We start from the raw sequence: 24,108 nt of genomic DNA, 5'->3' as shown, positions 1-24,108 counted from the left end.
CAAGTTCCACGGAGCCTAGCAAACTTTGTGTGAGTGTATCCAGAGCTCTTTCTCTGAGTTGTTTTCTTCAGTTGACACAACGGGCTCGCATGTTTAGAGCCTTCAACCGGATTGGGCTAGAGGTTCACGTGGAAGGAACTCTTGTCCGCTTCTCTTCTTTTCTGTCTGTAACTGCAACTCAAGCAAGTTTTCCTGCCTGCACCGCGACCATCTTTGGTGTAAGTAAAATAATCTTTAATCAACCGCTAAGCGTCCGTGCCTAATTCTAGTCCGCCGGCCTGCATTCCCCGACCCGTGTGCCAGGGCTGCAGGCCACAGCCCGCGCCGCGCACCCCCAAGGGCCTTGGACTGCTCCCGGCCCGCACAAAACTTACTTCATATAAGGAAAAAGCAAGCAGCTTCATATTCTGACCTCCCTCAGGAGCCTTTCCCCTTTTCTTGGGTATTTGACCTCCTGGAACAAAGGGTAGGTGAAGTTACCCTGGCCTAATAGCAGATCCTTGGAACAACCCTGGTTCCCTCTGGATCAGCCAATATGGATCTTTTGGAACAGCCTTGGTTTCCTCTGGATCAGGACTCAACTGAGATGAGATGTTTCCTGAAGTGCTCAGCTGTGAGCTTGAGGAGCTTCTGGCATCAACTCAACACTCCACTGCAGCAAGCAATCTCTCACTCAATCAGCCAAACACACACACAGACTCTCTCCCCAGCGGCACTGTGGCAGGGCACTGTTTGTGCCTGCCACGTTAAGATCAGAGCCAAACAGCCAGCAGGTGCTTGACTGTGGCAGCCACATTGCCTGGCTGGCTGCAAGGCTGCTTGTATCACACTGGAGGTAAGGGAGGAGCTGTAGGGGATGGCTAGGAGGCTCCTGGTCCTGGGCATAACCTAAAACTGCACCCTGCTGGGAGTGGGTGGCCTGGTGGGGCTCTTAGTGGCATGGAAGTCCCCAGGAAATGCCAAGCCAGTTACCACCCCACTGAAAGGTGGGTTGGGGTGCCTTAACGGCTCCCGCAACCGGATGGGCCCCCCCCCCCAGTAGAGCCCAGAGGGCAGACCCCAGGAGATAGAGTGGGGTTAGAGACTCAGAGACCTGATAGAGAGAGTACCCTCGACTGGTCAATGCTGGGGCCAGGACCAGAATGGTCAAAAGGGCCAGGGGCCCACCGGGAGGGATGCCCAGAGCTAGGAGGGCCTGGGGTTTCCGGCTGGTCTTGGAGGTGAGGCCAGGGCCTGCATGGCCAAAGGTCACGAGGGGACCACAACTGAGGGGGGAAAATAGTTTCAGGGACCTAGATAGCCTGAATGAAGGTGGGGTAGGCTGCTGGAATGGAGGGATCTTAGAGGGGTCCTGATCAGAGAAGTCTGGGGCCCAGTGTGGGGCTGGTGACTGTAAGAACTATGAATGCCATCTGCAAGGCTTGGGCTGTGGTGTAGGGGAGGAATGGAGCCGCAGATAGTGCCCCCTGGCTTTGGGGCAGGAAATGGGCAGCCTCCTGCCTAATTAAGATAATTAATTAATAACAAGGTGTGGCAGGTGGGAAAGCGGGTGGTTGGCCCAGAAACAGGTGGGTGTGCCAAAGGTAAAATCAGCCCAGAGAAGAACTCCTGTTACAGTCACGCACAATCATAATCAAACACCTAACCTTGGGTCTAAATGCTCTTATAACTCCCAAATCAAATCACTTTTAGAAGCCAATCACTCACTCGTGGGTCATTATCAAACACACAGCTCTCACCCAATCAAATTCTAAACCCCCTTCAAGGAGGTGACAATCACCTTTCTGGTGCCAAACGGTTATATAACTGGGCATGCTCAAAAATAAAAACTAGGTCATTACATCACTGAGAGTCACAACTTTAAACTGTCCAGAACCTTCTGACGTTTTCATATACTGAGCACATACAACTGTAAGGACACTTTTTAAGTTATGGAAAACTTTGTAGCTTGTGCAGAACCACAAGGCAGGCTGGGGAACACTGTAGCTTTCAGGCTAACATACCAATGGTACGTATTAATAGTAAGATAAATAGGGTAAATGCAGGTGTTTGAGATGAGGACAAAGTACACAAACCTTGTAATATTAGCACAAATCTAAGAATGTTTCATTATAACATCTAAGAATGTTTCATTATACCTGAAATGTACATTCATTATTCTTCTAATCTTTCAGGGAAAAATAACTAATTGGTGCTTGAGAAGAATATATCCAAGATAGCACAAATTACAAGCAAACATCAATGCCAATTCTGCTTTAATTGCATATATAACCTAAATTAAAATGGTTTCACGTGAAAGCTAATCCAAAGGAAGCATCATTTTTGCCCCATTAACATGATTAATATTAGCACTGCTTCTTTGTATGTACACATTCAGATACAGTTTTTCATTACAAATTGCTGCCTAAAAATGCCTGCCTAAACACTTAAATAACTCTGGAAGCAGGGTTACATAAGGGGGCAAAGCCAAGATGCTGAACTGCAAAAAAGAACATAAGTACCCTGAGGAACAATCTCCCCCATTTCTCCTAAATGCTGGGTTTCCTTTATCTTATATGAAGGATTCATTTTGTTAAAAAGAGGCATTGCCAGCTTGGGTAGCTTTAAGGAATTTGAGCACCATTAAGTCTCTGGCAGTTGGTATATTAATGGCATAATTAATGTGTTAACTGCACCATAAATTACAACATGCCACATGTTCAGTTAATTCATAGCATCGTAAAATAATAAACCAGACATGAAGATGTTCCACATACAATGTAAAACAACTTTTATGGCCTGTTTGTGTGGTGCCTTAAATTGAATATGTGGAATGTTCAGCCCAGTCTGATGCTGACAATCAGCTGATTGTTAACAGGGCTTCCCTATCTTAATACCAAAAATCAACTGATTGTTGGCATGGGGCTAGAACAGTTTGTAGCCTTGCTCTGTAGCCTGTATGTGGGATGCAAGGCAAGACATTTAAAAATGCACCAGGCAGGAGACATTGGGCCCCCCTGCCACTGATATATTTGCTGCCTTGCCTTGCCCTGCCATTGGGACTGGGTAAGGGGCCGTTCCCAGGCCTGGAATAACCCATACGGAATTCTTGGTATGAAGCAGGAGACAGTCCTCGGTCCTGAGCCCAAACCCAGGGTTACCCCATAACAGATCCCAGCATAGGATTAGGCAGAGGGTAGCCCCAACACCAAAAATTATGTTTAAAAGCCCAGGACAGGAGAACACAAGATTGGGTATAATAATACTGATTTATAATGGAATATAATGTTGATTTATAAAGGAACAGTAAAAACCAAAAGTAAATCATAACACAATGCTATCTGACATGCAATGAAATAGCACAGTCCCCTCAAATTGACCTGTATTAGTCATTGCTAAGCACAGCACTTAGTGGCCCCCTAGTCTCTTCTTATAAAACTTCAATTAATAGAAGTGTTTAATTGAAACAAAGTCCACTTAAGTGTGTCATGTTGGCAGGCCCTCATACCCTTAACAACTTTATCACTTCTGGTATCAATTAGTATCAGTCAGGAAAAGACCTCTTAGAATAAAAACAAGCTTGCTGTCTCTCATTTCAAGAAGGATGTGGAGAAGTTAGAGAGGGCCCAGAGATAAGAGACAAAATTGATAAAGGCACAAAAAAGGTTGGATAAGAATGGGTCAGGAACAATTTAGAAGTAGCATTCTTGCTTTCAAGTAGGAGACTGGACTAGATGAGGCTTGAGGACCCTTTTAACACTACTGTGATAAGGTCATAGCATTTTCACTTCATATATAAATCTACAGCCAATAAACAGAAGGTACTGACATCTGGTGAGCAGACAATACAGCTTCAAGTCAGCAGAAGAGACAAAGTGCTGGTCATTTGAAAGTGGTAAGTTTTTTGTAATATCTTTTATATCTGTATAGTTAAGAGAGATGTTAGACAAATTTGTGAGCACAAAGTACCCTTCCTCAGGTCTGGGAAAGAAGCCTTCTTAGTTTTCTTCCCAGTTCCTGGCTGCACCTGGGCAGGTAGCAGGCTGTCTGGAGCTACCAGGGGTTAAGCAGCCACCAGGAGAACCTAGAGCAGATGGCCGCGGAAAGGTGAAGCCCTTCTGAGCTACTGCAGCTCAGTTCCCTTCTGTGCGTTCCCCCGCACTCCCTGCCCCTCCTGTTCCTCTCCCCACCCCCCCCAAACCTTGCCTCTCCCCAGCCTGTGCTTGGGGACCCCCTCTCTGCCCCTTTCCCCCGCTGAGCATTTTTCCCTGGGCTCTGGCAGCCTCATTTGCCTCTGCCCCTCCCCCGCCCCCGCATGTGTTCTCCCTTTGATTCCTGCTGCCTCTGTCCTCCAGAGCCCCTTACTTTGGTCTCTGCCATATCCTCCTGCCTTAGGGCTTGCCTTCAGCCCCTGCAGGGTTGTTCTGCTCCTCCCAAGGCCGATTTTGGGGCTGTTTCAGCCCTCTTCCAGTCCCCAGCTTCAGTCTGAGGCATTTTCCTGTAGCAGCTTCTGTGGGAGAGTTAACCCTCTCCTGCCCAGGATGGCTGCCAGCAGCCAGGGCACTTGGCACAGGGATGTCTCTGAGGACTTTCCCCTCAGCCATGGCCTGTGGGTGCATGCCCCTCTCCACGTCAGGGTGGAGGACTGCGCCAGAGCCCTGGCAGACCTGCTGGAATGTCGAAGCATCCGGTATGCCTCCCGGGTAAACTCAGTGCCCATCGTATACTTGAGCTCTCCCAGCCTGGTGAGGGAGGTGTGTGCAGCGGGGCTGGAAATCTCGGGCGTCCACTACTTGGTTACGTCCCTGGAGACCCTGGCAGTGTGGGTGGTGGCTTCCAACGTTCCCCCACACCTGCCAGACCAGGACCTCACCAAAGTGCTTGAGCGCTATGGTGTCCTCACCAGCCCCTGGTGCAGGCTGACCATGGGGAGTAAGGACCCCAGGCTCAGGCATGTCCTGTCCTTTCGGAGGCAGGCGTTCATGCTCCTCAAGGGTGGCACCCAGAAACTGCCTCTCTCCATGAACTTTGTGTTGGATGGGAGGCCCTATGTGGTGCACTTCTCCCAGGTCGGGAATTCATGCAGCCGCTGCGGCAGCAGCTCCCACCTGGCTGCCCAATGCCCACTGGGGCAGTCAGTCAGATCACTGGCTGCTACACCCACATAGGGGGATGGCGCGTCCACCTCTGGTGTGGGAACCTCATCGAAGGGTGGGGTTGGGGGATCCTCTAAGCCCCCTTCCAACCCTGCTCCATCCCGGGGGTGGGGGGGCCTGCAATGTCCTCCCAGGTTTCTCCCTCCCCTGTCGTGGCTGATGCCCCACCCAGTGGAGGGGCTGGGGGGTCCTCCTGCCCCAGCCCCCTCTGGGACAGCTGGTGGCGCTAGCACTGTAGCCCCCCTCTCAGCCTCCCTCCCCCCTCCCCCCACTGGATGGGGCTGCCCCCCCAGTGTGGGGGTTTCACCTGGTGGAGGGGCTGGGACGTCCTCCCAGTCCCTCCCTATCCTAGTTCCACCCGGGGTGGTTAGCGTCTTAGGTGCTGGGGCTCTGTCAGGTGGAGCAACCGAGACCTCCCCTCCACCTCCCTCAACCCCTGCCTCAGTCGAGGTAGTGGACCTGGAAGTGGTGAACCCCAAGCAGCCTGGCCCACCCCCTACGGGGGAGGTGCCAGCTGCTCCCAAGAAAGCCAAGAGCAAGAGGCAAAAAGGAGCTTCTAAAGGAGCGCGTGCCCCTTTGGGGCCTGCCTCTGACAGTGCCAGGGAAAATGTAGCCAGGGAATCTGACCCCACCTTGCCTGTCCCCCCCTGGAAACCCCGCCACCTCAGGCCATGACTGAGGGTGTCCCAGCAACATCTGGCAACACTTTGCCTCCTTCCCAGCTTGTGGAGCTTGTGAGCGGCAAGGCAGGGAGAGAGTGCCTGCCTCCCCAGCATCAGGCACAGGAGACAGCAGAGGGTCCTGTCACTCCCCCCCCCCCGCCCGCTCCCCTGCCCACCGAGGCTGATGAGGAGGAGATAGAGTGCCTGCCCTCCGAGTGCCACAAGCGGCCCCGGGAGCGGGATAACATTTGCCCCCCAAAGCGGATGGGGATCGATTTCCCAGAGATGGTCCTCGACCCAGATACTGAGAGGGGCCTGCTAGGGAGCCTGGCCATTGCGGGCACTTTCACTGGTCTCACTGAGAGGTCCCCTCTCAGAGTACAGCCCCACCGGTTCTCAGTCAGCAACATCCAGCTCCTGCTGGAGAACCCCCCCTGGGTGGCCCCCAGCTATGGAGGCCTCCTCAACCTCTTAGAACAGACCAAGGGCCAGAGGAATGTGGCACAGAGTATCCGGCAATGGTGCCTGGACCCCGTGCAGTTTGTCCATGCCACCAGTGACACGGCGAGGCTCACACGCCGGGACCCAGGCATGCGTCAACATGCCTTCCGGCTTGAGAAGCTGATGACCTGGGTGAGGGAGGTGTGGGGCCAAGGCAGGTGCATGGAATAGGGTACGGCAAGGGTAGGCCTTCCCCTGTCTTTGTGGCTTTTGCCCAGCTCTGTCACCTCCTCTCCTGCCTGTACCCTGCCTATCCTTCCTCTCTATTCTCATGGCTGTTACCACAATTGCCTCACTAAACACCAACAGCTGCAGAGACCCGGTGAAGCGGACAGCTGTCCTGGAGGGTTTGCGGCAGAAGCAGCTGGTGATTGCCTTCCTCCAGGAGACGCACAGTGACGTGCACGTTCAAGCTGACTGGCACGCTGCCTGGAGAGGTCGCTTGTTTCTGAGCCATGGCACCAACCTCAGCGCAGAAGTGGCGACCCTCCTCTCACTGCAGCTGCAGTATGACTCAGTGGTGGCACGAGAGGTCGTTCCTGGCTGGCTGCTGACCATCCATGTCACCCTGGCACACCAGAGCTTGCTCCTCATCAACATCTATGTGCCCACCGACGAGAGAGAGAGGGTAGCCTTCTTAAAGACCCTGGGTGACCTCCTGTGTGACGCCAGTGAGAATAATGACCTTCTCCTCGTGGACGGGGATTTCAACTGCACCATCGATGCATTGCTAGACCAGACAGGGCCAGAGCCACACCTGCCTTCGGCCCACAAGCTGCGGACTGTGCTGGAGGCAGCAGATGTCGTCAACGCCTAGCGGGTCCTCCACGCTGACACGTGCCAATATACCTGGGCAAAGATGAGTACCAGTGGGATCACCATGACCCGTCTCGACCATCTCTACATCGCCCAGCACCATCTGCCATTACTGCGCAGCAGCCGCATCCTCCCATCGGGCCTCTCGGACCATGCCCTGGTCTGCTGCAAAATGAACCTGCCTGGCAGAGCACGCACGTGGGCCCCGTACTGGTGCCTCAACATCAGCCTGCTGCAGGACACCCACTTCAGGGACTGCTTCGCCCACCTCTGGAGGAGCTGGGAGGCTACGCGAGCTAACTACTCCTCCTGGCGGCTGTGGTGGGACATGGGGAGGATCCAGATCCAGGCATTCTGCCAGCAGTATTCCCAACTGGCGGCAAGATCCGCCGCCACACCCAAGAGCTGGAGGAGGACACGGCAGAGCTTGAGGCAGCCCTGCTCCACGCGGGCAACGACGCGGCACTCCTCAAGAGCCTCCGGTCCTGCAAGAAATGCCTGCGGGAGCTGGTGAAGGGCGTGGCCTGCGGGTACGTACCCGCTGCCAGGAGCTGGCAGAGGCCAACACCCCAACCGGCTTCTTCTTCGGGCTGGAGAGGCGGCGGGCTGCGGCAAAGACACTGGACCATCTCAAGACCCTGGAGGGATGGCTGCTCACGGACCCAGACGAAGTGTGGGGGCATGCCGTCGCCTTCTATCAGGACTTGTTTGCGGCTGACCCCATTTGTCCGGAGGCTGCTGAGCAGCTGCATAAGGACCTGCCGTGCCTCGGCGCTTCGCAGGTCGAGGCCCTGGAGCGCGAACTCTCCCTGGCAGAGCTCGAGGCTGCTGTGGGGGGGCTTGCCTCGGGCAGGGCCCCGGGCCTTGATGAACTGCCCGTGGAATTTTACAAAGCCTTCTGGCCCCTCCTTGGGCCCAGCCTCCTCCGACTGGTGGTATTTAACAAAGTTAACAAGGAAAATGGCATGTTAAGACTATGTTAAATAGTTGTGGCTGGGTTAAAGTAGTATACTGAAGTAGTGGAGGCAAGAGTTGTACCTTCTGGCTCTGGGTAAAGTGATGTGGTTCAGAAAAAAAATAATACTAAAAAAAGATGGGGCAAGGGTAGGGAATATATATGCAAGGGAGGAGTATGTTTTAAAGCAGCAGTGCTCAGTTTTGGTCCCACAGGCCAGATAAATGACACGGAACCAGTCTACAAGCCAGATCAGGGCCGACACTGCCTCCACATGATCGGATAAAGACCCAGGGACCTGCACTGCCTCCACCTGGTTGGGATCAGGCTCCAGAGGCCCTGCACTGCCCCCACACACAGGGTCAGGCCCTGCACTTCTCTACACACTCGGTCTAGCACTCAGGGCCATAGTCCACAGGGCTCCCTGCAGGCTCCATGGGGAGCTTTGCAGCCTGCATAACATGGTGCCAGGGGCCAGATTTGGCCTGTGGGCTGGAGGTTAAGCTCCCCTGTCTTAGAGACATAGGGAATGCCAGGAAACAAAACTAAGTGGTAGAAACTGGGAGATTTGAACAGGGACTGTTTACTCTGAAGACTGGAGCACTTATTCACTTTACTTTAAATCAGGGGTCAGCAACATATGGCCCGTGGGCTGGATACAGTCTGTGCAGCTGTAGGGCTTTACCTGTGCCCTTCTCCCTGCGGTGTGGATGCAGCTTCCAGCCAGTGGGGAGCTGGGTTGGGGCCAAGCTGCTTCTAGCTAAGTCTACTATACTGGTGGGAGATGGGGACAAGGAAAAGTGGAGGTAGTGCAGAACCAACTGGAAGCTGCCCAGCCCCAGCACAGCTCCCCATCAGCAGGAAGCTATGCCTGTGCTACAGATGGGAAGCATGGTGCTGGGAGAAACTGCAGCAGTGGAGGCAGAGCTCCTAATTCCCTGGGCCTGGCACAAGGGGCAGGCAACATCTCTCCCCACCATCCCACCCACTGTTGACACACCACAAAAGCCATCCAGCCGACATTATATCGAAGCTGGGTTGTTCTGGCCTGTGGCTTACAAAGGTTGCCAACCACTGCTTTAAATGACTTAGCTTTAGCATTGGCAGCAGTCTTACCAGTGCAGCATGCATTAATACATCTATGTGCAGTGGTCTGCCCTGCTTCTTGGGTGCTGTTGTGGCTAGATGACTTCAGATACCCAACCTAGCTCACATATCCCTATAATATACTGCAGATTGCTGTGCAGACATACTCTGCACATGGAAGAAAAAAAATAAAAGCAAAATAGGCTAGACTTGAGATAGCCAATGGAACTACTGATTTAAAGGCTTAGTCAGATTTTATTATTTTATTTTATGGAGCCATTTCAAAACAACTGCAACTTACTTAATGACAAGAAATAGCCAATTATCATTGTGAGGCTATAAAAGGATTTCATACCTGGGTTAGAACATCTAACTGTCCCACAATGTGCTCAAGGGTATTTGCAAGACCACTCCCTTCCTCTTGCCACTGCTGGTTCTTGGCAGATTCTTGAGTTTTAATTTTCTTTGGAGGATCACCACAAACCATTTCTGATTTCTGTGAAAACAAAGCAGCAAGATTTATAAATTACAATGCAAACAGGAAAAGTACGGTACAGTTGCATCATACGCACATTTAACTTGCGCGAATTCAACTTTATACGGGTGGGGGGGGCAGGGCTTCAGTTTGCAGTGGCAGGTTTTGGCAGCATGGTGGTGGCCCGGCGGCACGCAGCCATCCTCCCCACCACCCTGCGCTGCACCGCTGCCGCCAGCCACACAGCTCAAAGCACGGCTCCGCGGTGGCGGCGGGAGGTTTTGGAGGCAGGAGCAGTCGCCACAATTTTCGCCTTACGCAGTGACCTCGGAACCTAACCCCTGCGTAAGTTGCAACACGCCTGTATTTCGCTTTTCAGATTGTATGCAGTATAACCCAAGCTGTACAGAAGAAAGAAGCTGACAGAACTGTAGCAAAAGCAAACATCTGGCAATCGGCAATGCTGACATTATTTTACCTTCCTTTGGGAAAGTGGTATCTTCACTTGTTATAGTTTGTCCCTAAGCTAGCTGGGGAATAACACCAGAATTTTGCTATATGTTTCTGAGGTGCAAATTAAAGTTTGCTGATAGCGTTGGCACATTTGGACAAAAAGTGGTACAGAAAGACAAAAGTGAATGTGGAAATAGAAAAATCAAATTTTGGTTACACCCAGGTTAAAACTGTTCTTATACAAAGATTGGCAAGTTATTTTGAAAAGCATCTGCTACAATTTTAGTCCAAAACCATTTTAAAAAACACAGAAACCTATACCAATAATGCAGAGGTCAACCAACTTTTCCACTTCATATGTATTAGTTGCAATAACTGTAACATGGCCAGGTTATAACTTAACCAAAAGCAGATGAAAAAAAACAAAAGTGTTACTATGCTCTTTTAAAGTTAAATATTCTTGTTTTAGCTCAGGCATTTTAAATTTTGCTTTGATCTAGAAGTGGGTTACAAAAATAAGTCTAACTCTGAAGTTCTAGCTATGCAAACATGAAAATTTAGTCCTGAACTAGCTAATTAACCTCCCCCCCAAAGAAATCCCAAACAAACACAAAACCCTCTTAATTCAGGAGCACTTTTCCTTTAAAATAAAAACAATAAAACTTCACTGTCTCTCCCTCCCTCCAGAGGATATTTCATCTAGGGAAAAAAAACGACAAATTTATTTACCTGTTGGATATAAATGCAGTGGTCTCATCTGTATAAATTGAATAAAGTTGTGGGGGGTTTTTTAAATGTAAAGGCTAACTAAATATGTTAGCATAATTGCTACACTATATAAACTGATAGAATTGTACATGATTTGAACCTAAATCTCATACAGACAGACCTCCACAGGATCCAAATATCAATTGTCTGGTATTTTCTACAAGCATTTACCTATTCAGAGCACTATTTTGATACTAAGGGTACCCTTACATGTGCTCAGGGTGGGGCATTTTAATTAGAGCAGCTCCTGGAGAGCTGCTCCAATTAAAACATTACAGACAGTGTCACATGTATTAAGCTCCTGAGCATTTAAAAATGGCTATGGGATGCTTTAATTAAAGCTCATTCAATGAGCTTTAGTTAAAGTGCCCCAGTGACTATTTTGAAACCCATGGGGGCTCATACATGTGATGCTGGAATGTTCTAATCAGCATGTGGAGCAGCCTTGATTAATTAGAACATGTTAGAGTGCAGGTATAGACATCCTAATATAAGGAACCGACAGTCAGCAGAGAACTAGACCCACCAACTTTGGAGTGTTTAAAAATAAATCTAAATTCTGTTGCCGTCATATTTATAGTTAGAATGTGTCCAAATTCCTAAGCACAATACTATTTTTTTTCCAAAGAGTGTTTATTGTTATATCTTTGGCTGATGTGAGTCACATACAGACATTAAACAACAATGTTGTATAAGTAAATCAAGTCTTACCATATGCTGTAATTATTTTTAAAAACTCTTCTTGGGATGATCTATACTAATGTTACACACCATAACTGTAGAAAATAGAAATTAACTTACTGTGAGAGCTCTTTAAGAATGTGGCATGTGTTCTTATCAACTATAGCCCATTACAAAATAAATCCCCTGATCATACACTGGGATTGCTGTGTTTGTGTAGTGCTTAATTTAAGTCACTGGGGCTCTCCTGGGTATCAGTCCAAAGGTTCTGGAAGTGTGATATAAAGAGGCCTGAAATGACAGTCAGACCCCAGGTATTTAGAAATGTATTTACACTTACTACAGGGAGATGTCATGGATTTCAGTGGGGGATGACTCAAAGACCAGCTATGTTGGCAACTCTAGGGTGAAACCTAAGGCCACTGAGGTCTCAGAGAGGTTGGAGAGAAGCAGAAGCATCTTCCAATTCCTGCTCCCACCATGATTAAGAAGCAGGTACAGGAAAGAGAGGATAACTTTAGAGAACTTGAGAGCACTGATCAGGAGGCTTACCCTGACATAGCAGCTCCAACACCACCAACAGGAACCAGCCCAGCCCATCACTACAACCTCACACAAGATCTTGCCTTGTCCTCACAGTCAACTATCCCCCCTCCACATTCTTGCCAATTGCACTTCTATTCCTGCTGAGCATGCTCTTGCCCTAACCATTAAATGCAAGAGTACTGGTGTTTCCTACCCCACCCACACATACAGACCCACCCTCCCCCAGGATCATAAATCTGCCTGTGAGGTATGGGGTCCCAACACTGTAATCATTTATTGGGGACATGGATGATACCAAACATGTCCTCTCCTTTTTTTCCTCTTACCCCCTTCCTCTCCTCCAGGAAAGACATGGTTTCAGGGTGCATGAAGCTGAAGAGGGGGAATATTTGCTTTGAATTACTCTAGGTTGAGATGCCCTTTGTAAACCACCAGTGTGGAAGTACGGTGCTGACTAGGTAAAGAGGCTTACCCAAGAGAGGAGACTCCTTGTCCTCAGAATTTGTGAGGGGTGCCAGTATGCAATGTTATACTAGCTGTGTGCTAAGTTTTAGCATATATGCATGGGACTGTTGCCAGGTAGATTAACAACCTCCTGAATGACAACAGAATAATGTGTGCTGAAAGGGGGAGGGATGATTACACTGAGCTTTTGGGGAAACGAAAGGGATCTCTTTGGAAACTTCTGTTGCCCATTCCAGACTGGTTCTGGACTTCAGTTACAGTTATCAGATCATTCATTAATGAGCAGTTTAGCACTTAATTGTTTTTGCTTTTTAAGGGATTAACACTGATAAATTCCCTTCTATGTCTTTCAGGAAGCAAGAAATCCACAGCACTTCCTCCAAATCCATACCCTGCCCTTCTTCAGCTACTATGGAGAAAAGGCCACAGCAGATGGAAACATCACTATGGGCACAACCCGATCCTTCTCCCACTGCTGCCAACTAGTCAGGTCAGGAATGGCTAGCATCACCATGCCTCCCCAGGGTCTTGCACAACCACTCATGTGAGAAGTGAAAAAAAACAATGATATGATAAACCTAGATATAAAACCTCAATTTGCATTTTTCACAACAAAAACAATACCAAGTCCCAGAGACCTTGCACAGGTCTCATGCCAGGCACAACAGTCTTTCCCCAAGGCCCACCAAGGCAGGCTTGGCTTTTCCAAGGAAGCTAGATCTTTGGGCAGGACCACCTGTAAGCCATAAGGCAGTCCAGCATACGTTAAAAGCTTGAAGGTCCTAAATTAGGTAAAGGACAGTAGAGTGCATTAGAATACTTGGGATCTACTCAAGAACACCCTGAGATGGATAGGATCAGTACAAACTGTGGTAGTAAAGAGCACAGCGGATGGTATGACCAAACCTAAAACAATACATGCTCTGTACACTGTAAAGGTGAATGGTACCAAACATGATTGAACATGAAGAAAGTATATAAAATGATACAACCAAAATTGACTATAATAGATATAAAGGCTAATTATAAAGATCATTAAGTCAGCAAGCGATAATATGCAATGATGCATGCTTAACATAAGCACCTCTAATGTATAAAAAGAGTAGAACAGAAATGCACTTTGGATTTACGTTTAACCGTGCACTACCTCAGATGTCAGCCAGTTCTGATCATCTGGCTGATACTATAAATAAAGGCTACATATACCAAGTTTATATTTGCTGAATAGCTGCTACAGGCTTATTTGAACCATACTGCAGTAGAACCTAACAAGGTCCTTGCAGTAAAGTCCTTGACACTATCTCCTCTAGCAAAAGAAGAGCATTTATAGTTGCCCTACAGAGCTCCTGTCATCAGCACTCCATGACATGGAACAGTAGATGTCCGTGTAGAAGACATCCTAGAAAATTTGGGATTTCTTTCCAGTGTCTTCCATTGCGGATCCTGATCAGGGGACAAGCTACTTACAGTCCTCTTCCCATCCTCCACCACCTGAAAAGAGAACTGTGACCAGATAGGGGAAAATCCATTGAGGATCTCATAGACAGAACCTTTCAGTAAATCCCAAAGCTATCATGACCCCAAAGTTCAACCTCAGAATGGATTCAGCACTGCGAATCCCACTAATTCACCCTAATTCCATTTGATGTTCCCCAAGATATCATTCTGTGAACTCCTCCTACCCATGGAGTAGGTCCCAGTCAGCAGGCACATTGCCAACACCAGTCCAGGAATGTCTTTCCATTACTGTTCCATAACCCTCCTTTGGGCATCAAAGGTCTTCTTGACATTGACCATTCTCCCTGTTGCTGGCTTTCTGGCCCTGATGCTTCCAACATATGAGTTTGGTGACACTCACTTCATCATCGAAATCATCATCACCCCCACCACCACCCGGCCTCCTACTCCAGCCACAGCCATTATCTCTGAATCTACTTCCAGGGCTCTGCTTTCACAGGGGAGTTGGGGTCTGAAGAAGCCCTCCTCCACCTTGCAGATACTGGACCTCTTCTCATCCAGTGAGGGAGTGGTGGCCTGGGACACAAGTTCCTTCAACCCATCAAGTCAATGTGGAGGCATGCTACCATGCTATTCCATGCCAAAGGACACCCTTCCCTCCTCATCAGGCAACAGAGTGGGCTTAGTTACTGACAAGCCAATTCGCTCATCTGCCATCTCTTCCCTTCCTAACTCCTGTTGACAGTGTCCCAATGGTGTACTTGACTTTCATGAGGCAGCTGCTTGGCCAGTGGTTAATCCAAATGCCCCAGGAAAACGTCACGAGAAAGAAGAGGTGGTGGTATGTAGCTATGCGGTACAGAACCTCCACTTCAAAGCTGGTTGCCTGCAGGCAGGTTTGCCAACCCAAGACCATTTTTTTTTTTTTTTTTACTCAAAATGACAAACATTTTACTGACAAGCAAACTTTCTTTTTACTGATAAATGTTTTACATAATGTAATTGCAACCTTTCTGCCAGGCCCTGGACAAGGGCAGGTTCAAATTCAGGGTTTAATGCCAACCATAGTTAAAAAGTTTGGTTGTTGGTAAAAAAAAAGAAAAAAAAAAAGAAGGCAAATTATTTGAAAAAATGTATTGGGTTGGCAACCTCGGTTGCCTGCAGTAATGGTTTTACACTGGGCTTCCTCCACCTGAGGGATTTCCTAGTTATGGACACATTCTTATATCCCCACCTGCACTCTACAATGTGCTGCCCCCCAGCCCATTCCCCACCTTTACACTTGCTGGCTGTTCTTCCCACCTCCATCCAAGCATGGGTCCCCAAAGAAGGACTACTGTCTGCCTATCTGCAGCAGTGTTACAGGTAGAGACACAGCTGCAGTAGCACATGGCTGGGGGGGAGGATGTCTACTAGTGGCACATCTCATCCAACAGGTCTGCTACCACTCCTCAACATCCCATGCCCTCAGGGCTTTATGATCTTATTAGTTTTTGATGCCCAAATGTGCCATTACATGATTTGCAGGTAGTCCCACTGATGGGACATGGGGGCACTGGTGGTGCTGAGCAGACAGCATATCTTGAGCAGGTGTCTTTCCAGCACCTTGGTCATTGTGCCATGTGCTGCCATGCTGTTGCTCACCAGCTGAAAGATGAGCTGGAATTCAAAGCATGCCCAGGTAGGCCATAACTCTACACTGTTCAGCCAGGAACTAAATTGCAAAGGGATGGCAGGCATCCATTCCCTAAGTTGACAGTGTTGCTCACCATAACTAAGAAATGTTGTTGAGGTGTAGATTTCATAGACATTAGGGCTGGAAGGGACCTCGGAAGATCATCGAGTCCAGCCCCCCGCCCAAAGGGCAGGAAGTCAGCTGGGGTCATAGGATCCCAGCAAGATAAGCATCCAGTTTCATCTTGAAGGTGATCAAGCCTGCACCAGGAGTGAGTACCCAGCATAAGTTGGGGAGAAGAGGGCCAACTGTCTCTCTGATTTGCTGCAGAGCTCCATCACAGCACAGATTCAGGACCATTCTGAAGTGCTTCAGATGGGAGATGATTTTAGTTTGAGAAACACCAGTGGGACAAGATCAAATGGCTACAAATGGGTTATGGATTTTTTACTTTGGAAACAAGAAGGTTTCAAGGACTGAATTGCTGAAATACTTTTCTGAGCCACATATATAGCAGACAAAGAACCTGAATCACTTAAGGTAAAATTGGGTAAGTGTATCAAAGGGTACTTCCAAGGATATTTGGTCATATTACTACGGAATATTATAAAAAGTATCCCAGGGGCATGAAGGGAGAAAAAAAATCAGGAAGACCAAAAGCATGACTTGAGATGAAACTGGCAAGGGACATAAAAGGCAATACAAAAAGAATCTACAAATATGTTGAAAGTAAGAGGAAGACCAAGGAAGGTGTAGATCCCTTACTAAATGAAGAAGGAAATTTAGTTACAGATGAAGAAAAGGCTGATAATGCCTTTTTTTACTTCAGTCTTTATGAATAAGGTCAACTACCAGATGAAAAGTATAGTTGGCAGCAAAGATAGGGAAGGAGACAAACAGCCTAGAGTACTGGAAAAAACAGGTTAGGGATTACTTAGAGGAGCTAGAAGTTTAGGTCAACAGAGCTGGATGGGATACACCCAATGGTACTAAAGGAACTGACTGAGGTAATTTAAGAACCATTAACTATCCTCTTAGAGAAATTGTGGGGTCGTAGATCATTGAAAAGGGCAAATATACTGTTAATTTTTAAGACAGGGAAGGAGTAGGATCAAGGGAATTAGACTACTCTGACCTTGATACCTAGAAAGATCATAGAGCAGATCCTCAAAGAATCTATTTCAAGATCCTAGAGAAGGAGAACAAGGTGATCAGGGACAGCAAGCATGGATTCAGCAAGAGCAAGTCATGTCTGACCAATATAAATGTTTTTTATAAGATAAAGAGACAGGGTCTATGAATGGGGGAGAGCAGTAGATGGGATATACCTTTACTTTAGTGAGACTTTTGACACTGTTCCCCACAATATTCTCACTAATAAGCTACAGGAATGAAGACCAGATGAAAGTGCTGTAAGATGGATACATAACTGGTCAGATCATTATGCTCAACAAGTAATTATAACAAGTAATCACTATGCTCAATATCCAAAATGGTAAAATACAAATCACCATATAAGAAGAAACCCACAGTCCAAGATACATAGAACCAGCAATCACCCTAAGCACACCAAAAGAGCTGTAATATAGAGCCAAGTTCTCCAATAGCACTGAATTTGCACTGAGAAGAATACCCATGATCATCCCCTCACAAATCTCAAAAGGGCTTGCACCCAACTAGGACACTCCTTCAGAGAGATAGATCATACTTTTGAAAAAGCCACCCAGATACCATGTGAAGAATTGCTGCAGTACAAAGAGAAAATCCTGACTAATCGCATGCCATTAGTTATGACATACCATCTTTCCCTGGAACCTATATGGAAAACCCTCAGACAACTGCAACCCATACTAGAAAACCCAATTCTTAGAGAGAGATTTCCAGAACCACCCATCCTAGTTTTTAAATAAGTACTGAACCTTGCCAAACTCATCACCAGAAGAAAACTTCCTATGGCCCAAAGCACACTGAATGGATCCAGACCATGCTGGGACAAGAAATGTAAAATCTGCCAATGTATCTCCACCGACCCCCCCACAATAACTATACCCTACAACAAAACCATCATCATTCTTGGATCTTACACCTGCACCTCCAAAAATCTACTATATCTCATCCAGTTCAATAAGTGCCCAGATGGACAATATGTAGGAGAAACCAAACAACAACTGCGTACCAGAATGAACGCACACCAAAAATCTATCAAAGATAGAAATACCCAACTACCTGTGGATACACACTTCTCACAAGATAACCACTCTTTCTCCAATGTCTCAGTTCTAATCTTCAAAGGGAATTTCCAAAACACTTTTCATAGATGAGCCTACAAACTTCACTTCATCTTCTTCTTGTATACGACTTCAGAAAGTTGACTCCTCCAACCATTTAAGAGTAGATCCGTCAATATTACTGCAATCTTTCAGACTGTTCACTCCCTCTGGTGGACCATGTAGGGAATAGTCAGTTAGTATAGGTTACGCTGTCTGATCTCCTTTGCCACAGGGGCATGATGGTGAGTTTCTAAGGACCATTTTATGTTTGATTTTATTGAAGGCTCCATAGCCTGATCACAGTTGATTCAGGTTTACCCATGCCTTGCATGGGAGTTTATGAAAACGAGGGAGTGAAGATGGTAGTTGTATGCAGTTATGTAGTGTGGTGAGGTTGTTATTCCATTGCTCTTCCCGCCCTTTCTGGGGCTATGACGACAGTACAGTTTCTCCTGCTTCCCCTATGATGTATTTGGCAGATACAGGTAGGGATTTTCTGCTTCTCGGACATTTCTGCATTGGGTATTTTTCTACCTTGTCATGTAGTGGATGGTCTTCCTGTTGGGCTTTGATTGCCAAGTCAAGCAGTATTCCAGACCTCTTGATGTTATAAGGAGGGATTCCTACCAAGATGAACATTTCCCCATTCTGTGTATACCAGACAGCCACTTATTGTTCATAGTGAAGAATCCTGTGAGTAGCTGAGGAGTCCATCTGACAGCAAAACAAAGTATGTCATTGAGACAATTTCAGAACAATTAGAAATTTACTTCATAAATCTACTGGATACAAAACATCATGGACTAAATATAGACACTGGTTTTACGGCACATCATAACCTGCCTGGCATCTGATAACCTCAGGTAACCTATCTGCATTTTACCAGCTACATTCTATCATCAGTTCAAACTTCCCCTACCCCACCTATCTGTCTCACACTTATTGTCGTACAGGGCCTCTGTTCCTCATTGCTACCCATTTACATTTTTAAAGACCTGCTTTTTGCATACTGGCTTCCATTCCACCCAAGAGAGCATACAAAGGAACAACAGACTCTTCCTGTGCCTGAAGAAGGGCATTTGTGCCCAAAAGCTTGCAAAGAACAAATCTTCCAATATTTAGTTGGTCTAATAAAAGATACCACATTTACCCAAAGAACCTTGCCTGTCCAGGTCATATTATTAACATATGTTCAGTAGGGCTGTGCGAAGCTTTGGTAGCTGAGTCAATTCTAAGGAGATTCGGCCCAATTTGGCAGCTGAATCTCCAAATCCAAATTGAACTGGAAGACCCATTAAAAGGTCCGAATCGATACGGAAGCCTCTGAATCGATTTGAAAAAGATTTGGAGATTCGAAAGGCTTGCAGAAAACAGAAACTGAGAAGAGGGGTTTGGCGGGGGGAAGACTGCTCTGATATTGACATCTGTAGCTGGCCAGTGACTGATCTTTCCCTAAGTTCCCTTCAAATTACAGTGTTCGGTGGGGGGACGTAGAAACAACATATACAGCTGTGTGTGAAGTGATCTGTGCCTTTTGTGAGCTGTCTCTCTTGGACCAGCAGCGTCTGAAAGGCTCTGGCTTGCTATCTAGTCTTTTGGTAGCTAGCTAGTCTCTCTTCTTCAGTGTTTTCCCTGACAGTGTGTCATCACTGTGCAGGAAAGCACGACATATTACAGACACGTACACATTTTGCAGCACACCAAACATTATGAAGCGTGCTGGAAAGGCAGGTGCCAGGTCTTCTGGTAGGGGAAGGAGAGGGGGCAGAGGGAGAGCTGCAAGTTAGCCTCCTTCCCCCCAGTCACTCTTTCCTGGCAGTGGTAAGTCTTCTGCTGCTAGTGGGAGCAAGGAGGTGGGAGCAGTGTCTGCACTACCTTAATTAACACCAGTAATAACCACCAGCACCAGCATGACAGTCTCCACCCCAATTTCAGTTCTCAGTATGAGCCTTCCAGTGTCAGGGGAGGAGCTTGATCTGGATGCAGCAGAGCTGAGTGCCAAAGCTAAGAAAATTCTGGGAAGAAGGGGAAATCTGAATTTGTGCTCCACACTTTTCAGAGTTCCCCTACAGGCAGGTCTCTTCTTGAAGGCACTTCAGAGGAGGTTGTGGGGGCAGGTGGCTCAGTTCCTCCTCTTGTTGCGCATCTGCCTGGTGAGGAGGGAGATAAGGCAGGATCTCCACTCTCAACCCAGAAGTGGGTGGGTAGTGTGGGATCATTTTGAGGTGGCAGAAGATCCCAGGTATGCTACCTGCCAGAACTGCCACAAAGAGATCAGCTGGGGCAAGGATAAGAAACACTTCACCACCATGGCAATGCTGCTGCATCTCAGGAGGCAGCACCCATTTGCCCTTGTTCCTCTTCAGCCTGGCATCAGTGGGAGCATGCCCAAAAATAAGCCCCTCTCTTGCTCCAAAGCTCCTATCCCCAAGAAGCAGAGGCAGGCCACCCTGGACCAGTGGGGGAAAGATGGAGACAAAGGAGGGCATGTTCCCAAGGCGAGCTAGGTAACCCAGAGCATTGAGAAGATGCTTGCTCTGCATGGCCAGCCCTTCTCCTTTGTTGAGCATCCAGGGTTCAGGCAGCTCGTGGTGCTTGTGGCCCCATCCTACCAAGTGCCCACATGCACCACCTTTAGCAGGATGGTGGTACCCTCCCTGTATGAGGAATACAGGGAGTACTTGAGGGATGAGCTGCAGAAGGCAGGGCTGTAGGTATCTTTGCACTTCACCTCGGACATCTGGAGCAGTTGGGGTGGAGATCACGCCTACCTCTCCCTCACAGGGCACTGGTGCGATCAGTCAGGGTGTCGGTGGGCTTTCCTTCAAGCAGAGGTGATGGATGAGTCCCAAGGGAGATCATGGTGGCCATGAACCGCATGGTGCAGGGGTGTCTTGTTGGGCAGGGCGAGCTCACCCATGGGTTCATGGTCACCGACAATGGGGCCAATATAGTCAAGGCGATGCATGATTCCAACTCTGTTGGCATCTGCTGTGTGGCACACAAGCTGTACCTCATAGTCAGGGATGCCTTGGAGGGGGACAGGCGCCATCACTACCAGTACCAGCCAGTTCATTTCAAAATGCAGGAAGGTGGAGGGCTACTTCCACTGGAGCATCAAGGGGGGCAAGATGCTGCAGGACAAACAGGCAGAGTTCAGCATCCCACAGCACAAAATTATGCAGGATGTGGAGACTCAGTGGAACTCCACATACCTGATGCTCAAAAAGTTGGTGGAGCAACAGAAGGCCATCCATGAGATAGCGTCAGTCAGGGAGATTGGGATCAGCGGCCCCCTTAACAAAACAGAGTGGGATACCCTCTTCCAGATCTTGGTGGTCCTCAAGCCATTCCTCAAGGCCACCGAAAGTCTCAGCGCTGGTAATGCCCTCCTTAGCCAGGTGATCCCCATAAGTGAAGGAGCTTGAGAATCAAATGGAGAAGTTCCAGGGAATCAATGTTTCGGGCTGGGGCAAGCCCCTTTCACCAGAGGTTCAGGCACTGGTGAAGCAGCTGAAGAAGGGCACAAAAAAATGGCTGGATCCATTGTGGCCCAGTACGGTCCTCATGCTGGTGGGAATGTGAGACCCAATGGTGAAGGGGAGCATCTGCAGCAGCAAAACCTGTGATCACTGGATGGAGGTGCTGGTGAACAGAGTCAGGGAGGCAGAAGAACAGAGGCAGGGGTACATGGAAGAGGGGGATCCACTTTTCCATGCCAACACTTCAACCACAAGCCAATCTCCTCCACCACAGCTACTGCTATTGTGGGCCAAGGGCATGGCTTTAATGTTGGGGTCCAGAGGCACCAGATCCCACCATCCAGCAGGTAGCATGAAGGCCTTGGTGGCTACCTATCTTGCGGAGGACATGGCACTGTGACCCCTGGCCTATTGGATAACCCACAGTCAGGTGTGGCAGCATCTCGCCACCTGTCCTGTCCACCAACCAGTGTTCCAAGCAAAAGGGCACTTAGCATTGCTGGTGATGTTGTGACACCCCACATCTCCTTGGATCCTGGTTTGGTGGAGCAGCTGGTGTTCCTGAAGGTGAACCTCCCGCTGCTGGGGTTCCCCAAGCTCCACATGCAGACGGAGTGAGTGCCACCCTCCTCACTCTGCACCTATTTGCTTTTTTAATTTGCTTTCAGAACCATTTAATGCCCTGCTCTCAGAGCTGGAGGTGGCAGTTTAGTTTATCACCAGCCAGCAGGGGAAGACTATCTCCCTGCTGAGATCCCATGCCAGGCAGAACTTGGAAGTATAGGCTGGGGCTACAGAGAAGGAGAAGGCCCCAGGGTCCTGGGCATGACCTAAAACTGTACCCTGCCAGGGTAGGGAGGTCTGGTGGGACTGTTGGTGGCGCGACAGCCACAGGAAATGCCAGTACTTGCGAGCCTCCCTGGTGAAAGGCGGGTAGGGGGTGCCTGATAACCTCCAGCCACCGCACGCATGCACAGTCCTGGCTGGGGAAAGCCCAGACCTGTAAGATCTTTGAGTGGCCTGAGGCTTACTGGTTGAAGTGGAGTTGTGAGGGTGAGAACAGCCAGGTGGCTCAGATCTGACGTGAGGTACCCTTGACTGGTCTGTGCTGGGGCCAGGACCCAAAGGGGGGAGGTCAAAGGGTCAGGAGCCCACTGCGAGGAACGCCCAGATCAAGAGGCTCAGGATTCCGACTGGCCTGAAAGCGAGGCCAGGGCCTAAGGGGGAGCTAAAGGTTCCAGAGAGGGGACCACAGCTGGAGGAGAGGAAGGATTCAATCTGCAAGGCATGGGCCACAGTGTAGGAAAGGTACAGAGGTGCGGAATGGGTGTCACCCCTATATGTCAGGGGTCTAAATGGGTAGCCTCCTGCCTGGGTAATAGCTGCATCAGTTTTCCATCAAGGTGTGGCAGGAAAAAGAGGGGTGGTCAGTTGGCCCAGAAACAGGTGGGCGGGCCAAGATCTAACCGGGACCAGGAAGGTCCCCTGTTACAGGCTACCATTTTTGCTGCATTCATCCCACTCTGCCTTAAACACACACAAGGCAGACAAGGCTCTCTGGGTCAATGTGATAACTTTTATTAGACCAACTGAATATAGTTGGAGAAATATATCTTAGCAAGCTTTTGGGTTTAAAAACCCTGTCAGGCTGAGGAAGCACCTGCAGTTGGTGTGTGTGCTCTTTCTGGATGGAATGAATAGTAAAGAAGCCAGAGGCTGGTCTGCATGCAAGAAAGCCAGTCAGAGAAAATGTAAATTGAGGCATCAGAGGGTGAGGGGGGGGGGAAGCAGGTAAAAGTGGAAAGGAACCTGGGGAGTCAGATGTCAGAAAGGTTATAGTGTGTCATAAATCCAACGTCTATATTGAGTCCATGAGTTTTTGCATCTAGGAGGTTGATGAAGTGAAGTTCATAGGCTTGTCTGTGACAAGTGTTTTGTAAATTCTCTTTGAGGATCAGGACTGAGAGATTGGAGAGAAAGTAGTTTTCTTGTGAGAAATGTGTCCCCACTGGTAATTGGGTGTTCTTATCATTAATAGATTTCCGGTGTACATTCATTCTGGTGCACAGTTGTTGTTTGGTTTCTCCTATGTATTTTCCATCAGGGCATTTGGTGCACTGGATGAGATGTATAACGTTTTTGGAGGTGGAGCTGTAAGATCCAGAAATGGTGATGGTTCTATTGTGGGGTGTAGTAATTGTAAAGGTACTGGAGATATGTTGGCAGGTTTTGCTTTTCTTGTCATGGCATGGTCTGGATTCATTTGGTATGTTTTGGGCTTTAGGAAGTTTGCTTCTGGTGATGAGGTTAGCAAGGTTCAGTATTTGTTTGAGTTTACAAAACACTTTTCTGGCCTGGCAGGTCCAGGAAAAATGCCAAGAACAACACCAGGAACTGTATATGAAGAGCATGGCCCCTAGTTGGCCTCTCTAGCACAGGCACCAGGAAGTTGTCCCCAACACTCTCTAAAAACTTCCTGGATTGCTTGCACACTGCTATATTTCCTTTCCAGATGTCAGGGTGACTGAAGTCCCTCACGTGATTGGGAAACATCCGCTAGCTGTTTGAAGAAAGCCTCATCTACCACTTCTTCCTGTTCTAGTGGTCTGTAGCAGACACCCACTACAATATCACCCTTGTTACTCTCCCCTCTGACCTTAACCAAGAAACTTTCAACATC

The 24,108-nt window shown here is 48.3% G+C and overlaps 1 protein-coding gene across 6 annotated transcripts in view; it reads right to left on the bottom strand.

The window, feature by feature from the left end:
* The window catches only part of POC1A (POC1 centriolar protein A), a 146,283-nt gene that overhangs the window by 37,066 nt on the left and 85,109 nt on the right, over positions 1-24,108 (bottom strand). For 5 of the 6 annotated variants that reach the window (XR_009456123.1, XM_006278011.4, XM_019490017.2 and 2 more), the window contains exon 10: positions 9,511-9,651. Coding sequence is in view for 4 of the 6 variants with exons in the window: in XM_006278011.4 (XP_006278073.3) it covers positions 9,511-9,651 (141 nt within the window). In the remaining 2 variants the exon portion in view is untranslated. Of the gene's footprint in view, positions 1-9,510; positions 9,652-18,480; positions 18,661-24,108 lie in introns of those variants that run through there. The other variant, XR_009456124.1, reaches the window with a different exon arrangement.

This window comes from Alligator mississippiensis, chromosome 12 (genome assembly GCF_030867095.1).
Source record: "Alligator mississippiensis isolate rAllMis1 chromosome 12, rAllMis1, whole genome shotgun sequence".
NCBI classification, from domain to species: Eukaryota; Metazoa; Chordata; order Crocodylia; family Alligatoridae; genus Alligator; species Alligator mississippiensis.
This window is presented reverse-complemented; position numbering and strand designations above follow the sequence as displayed.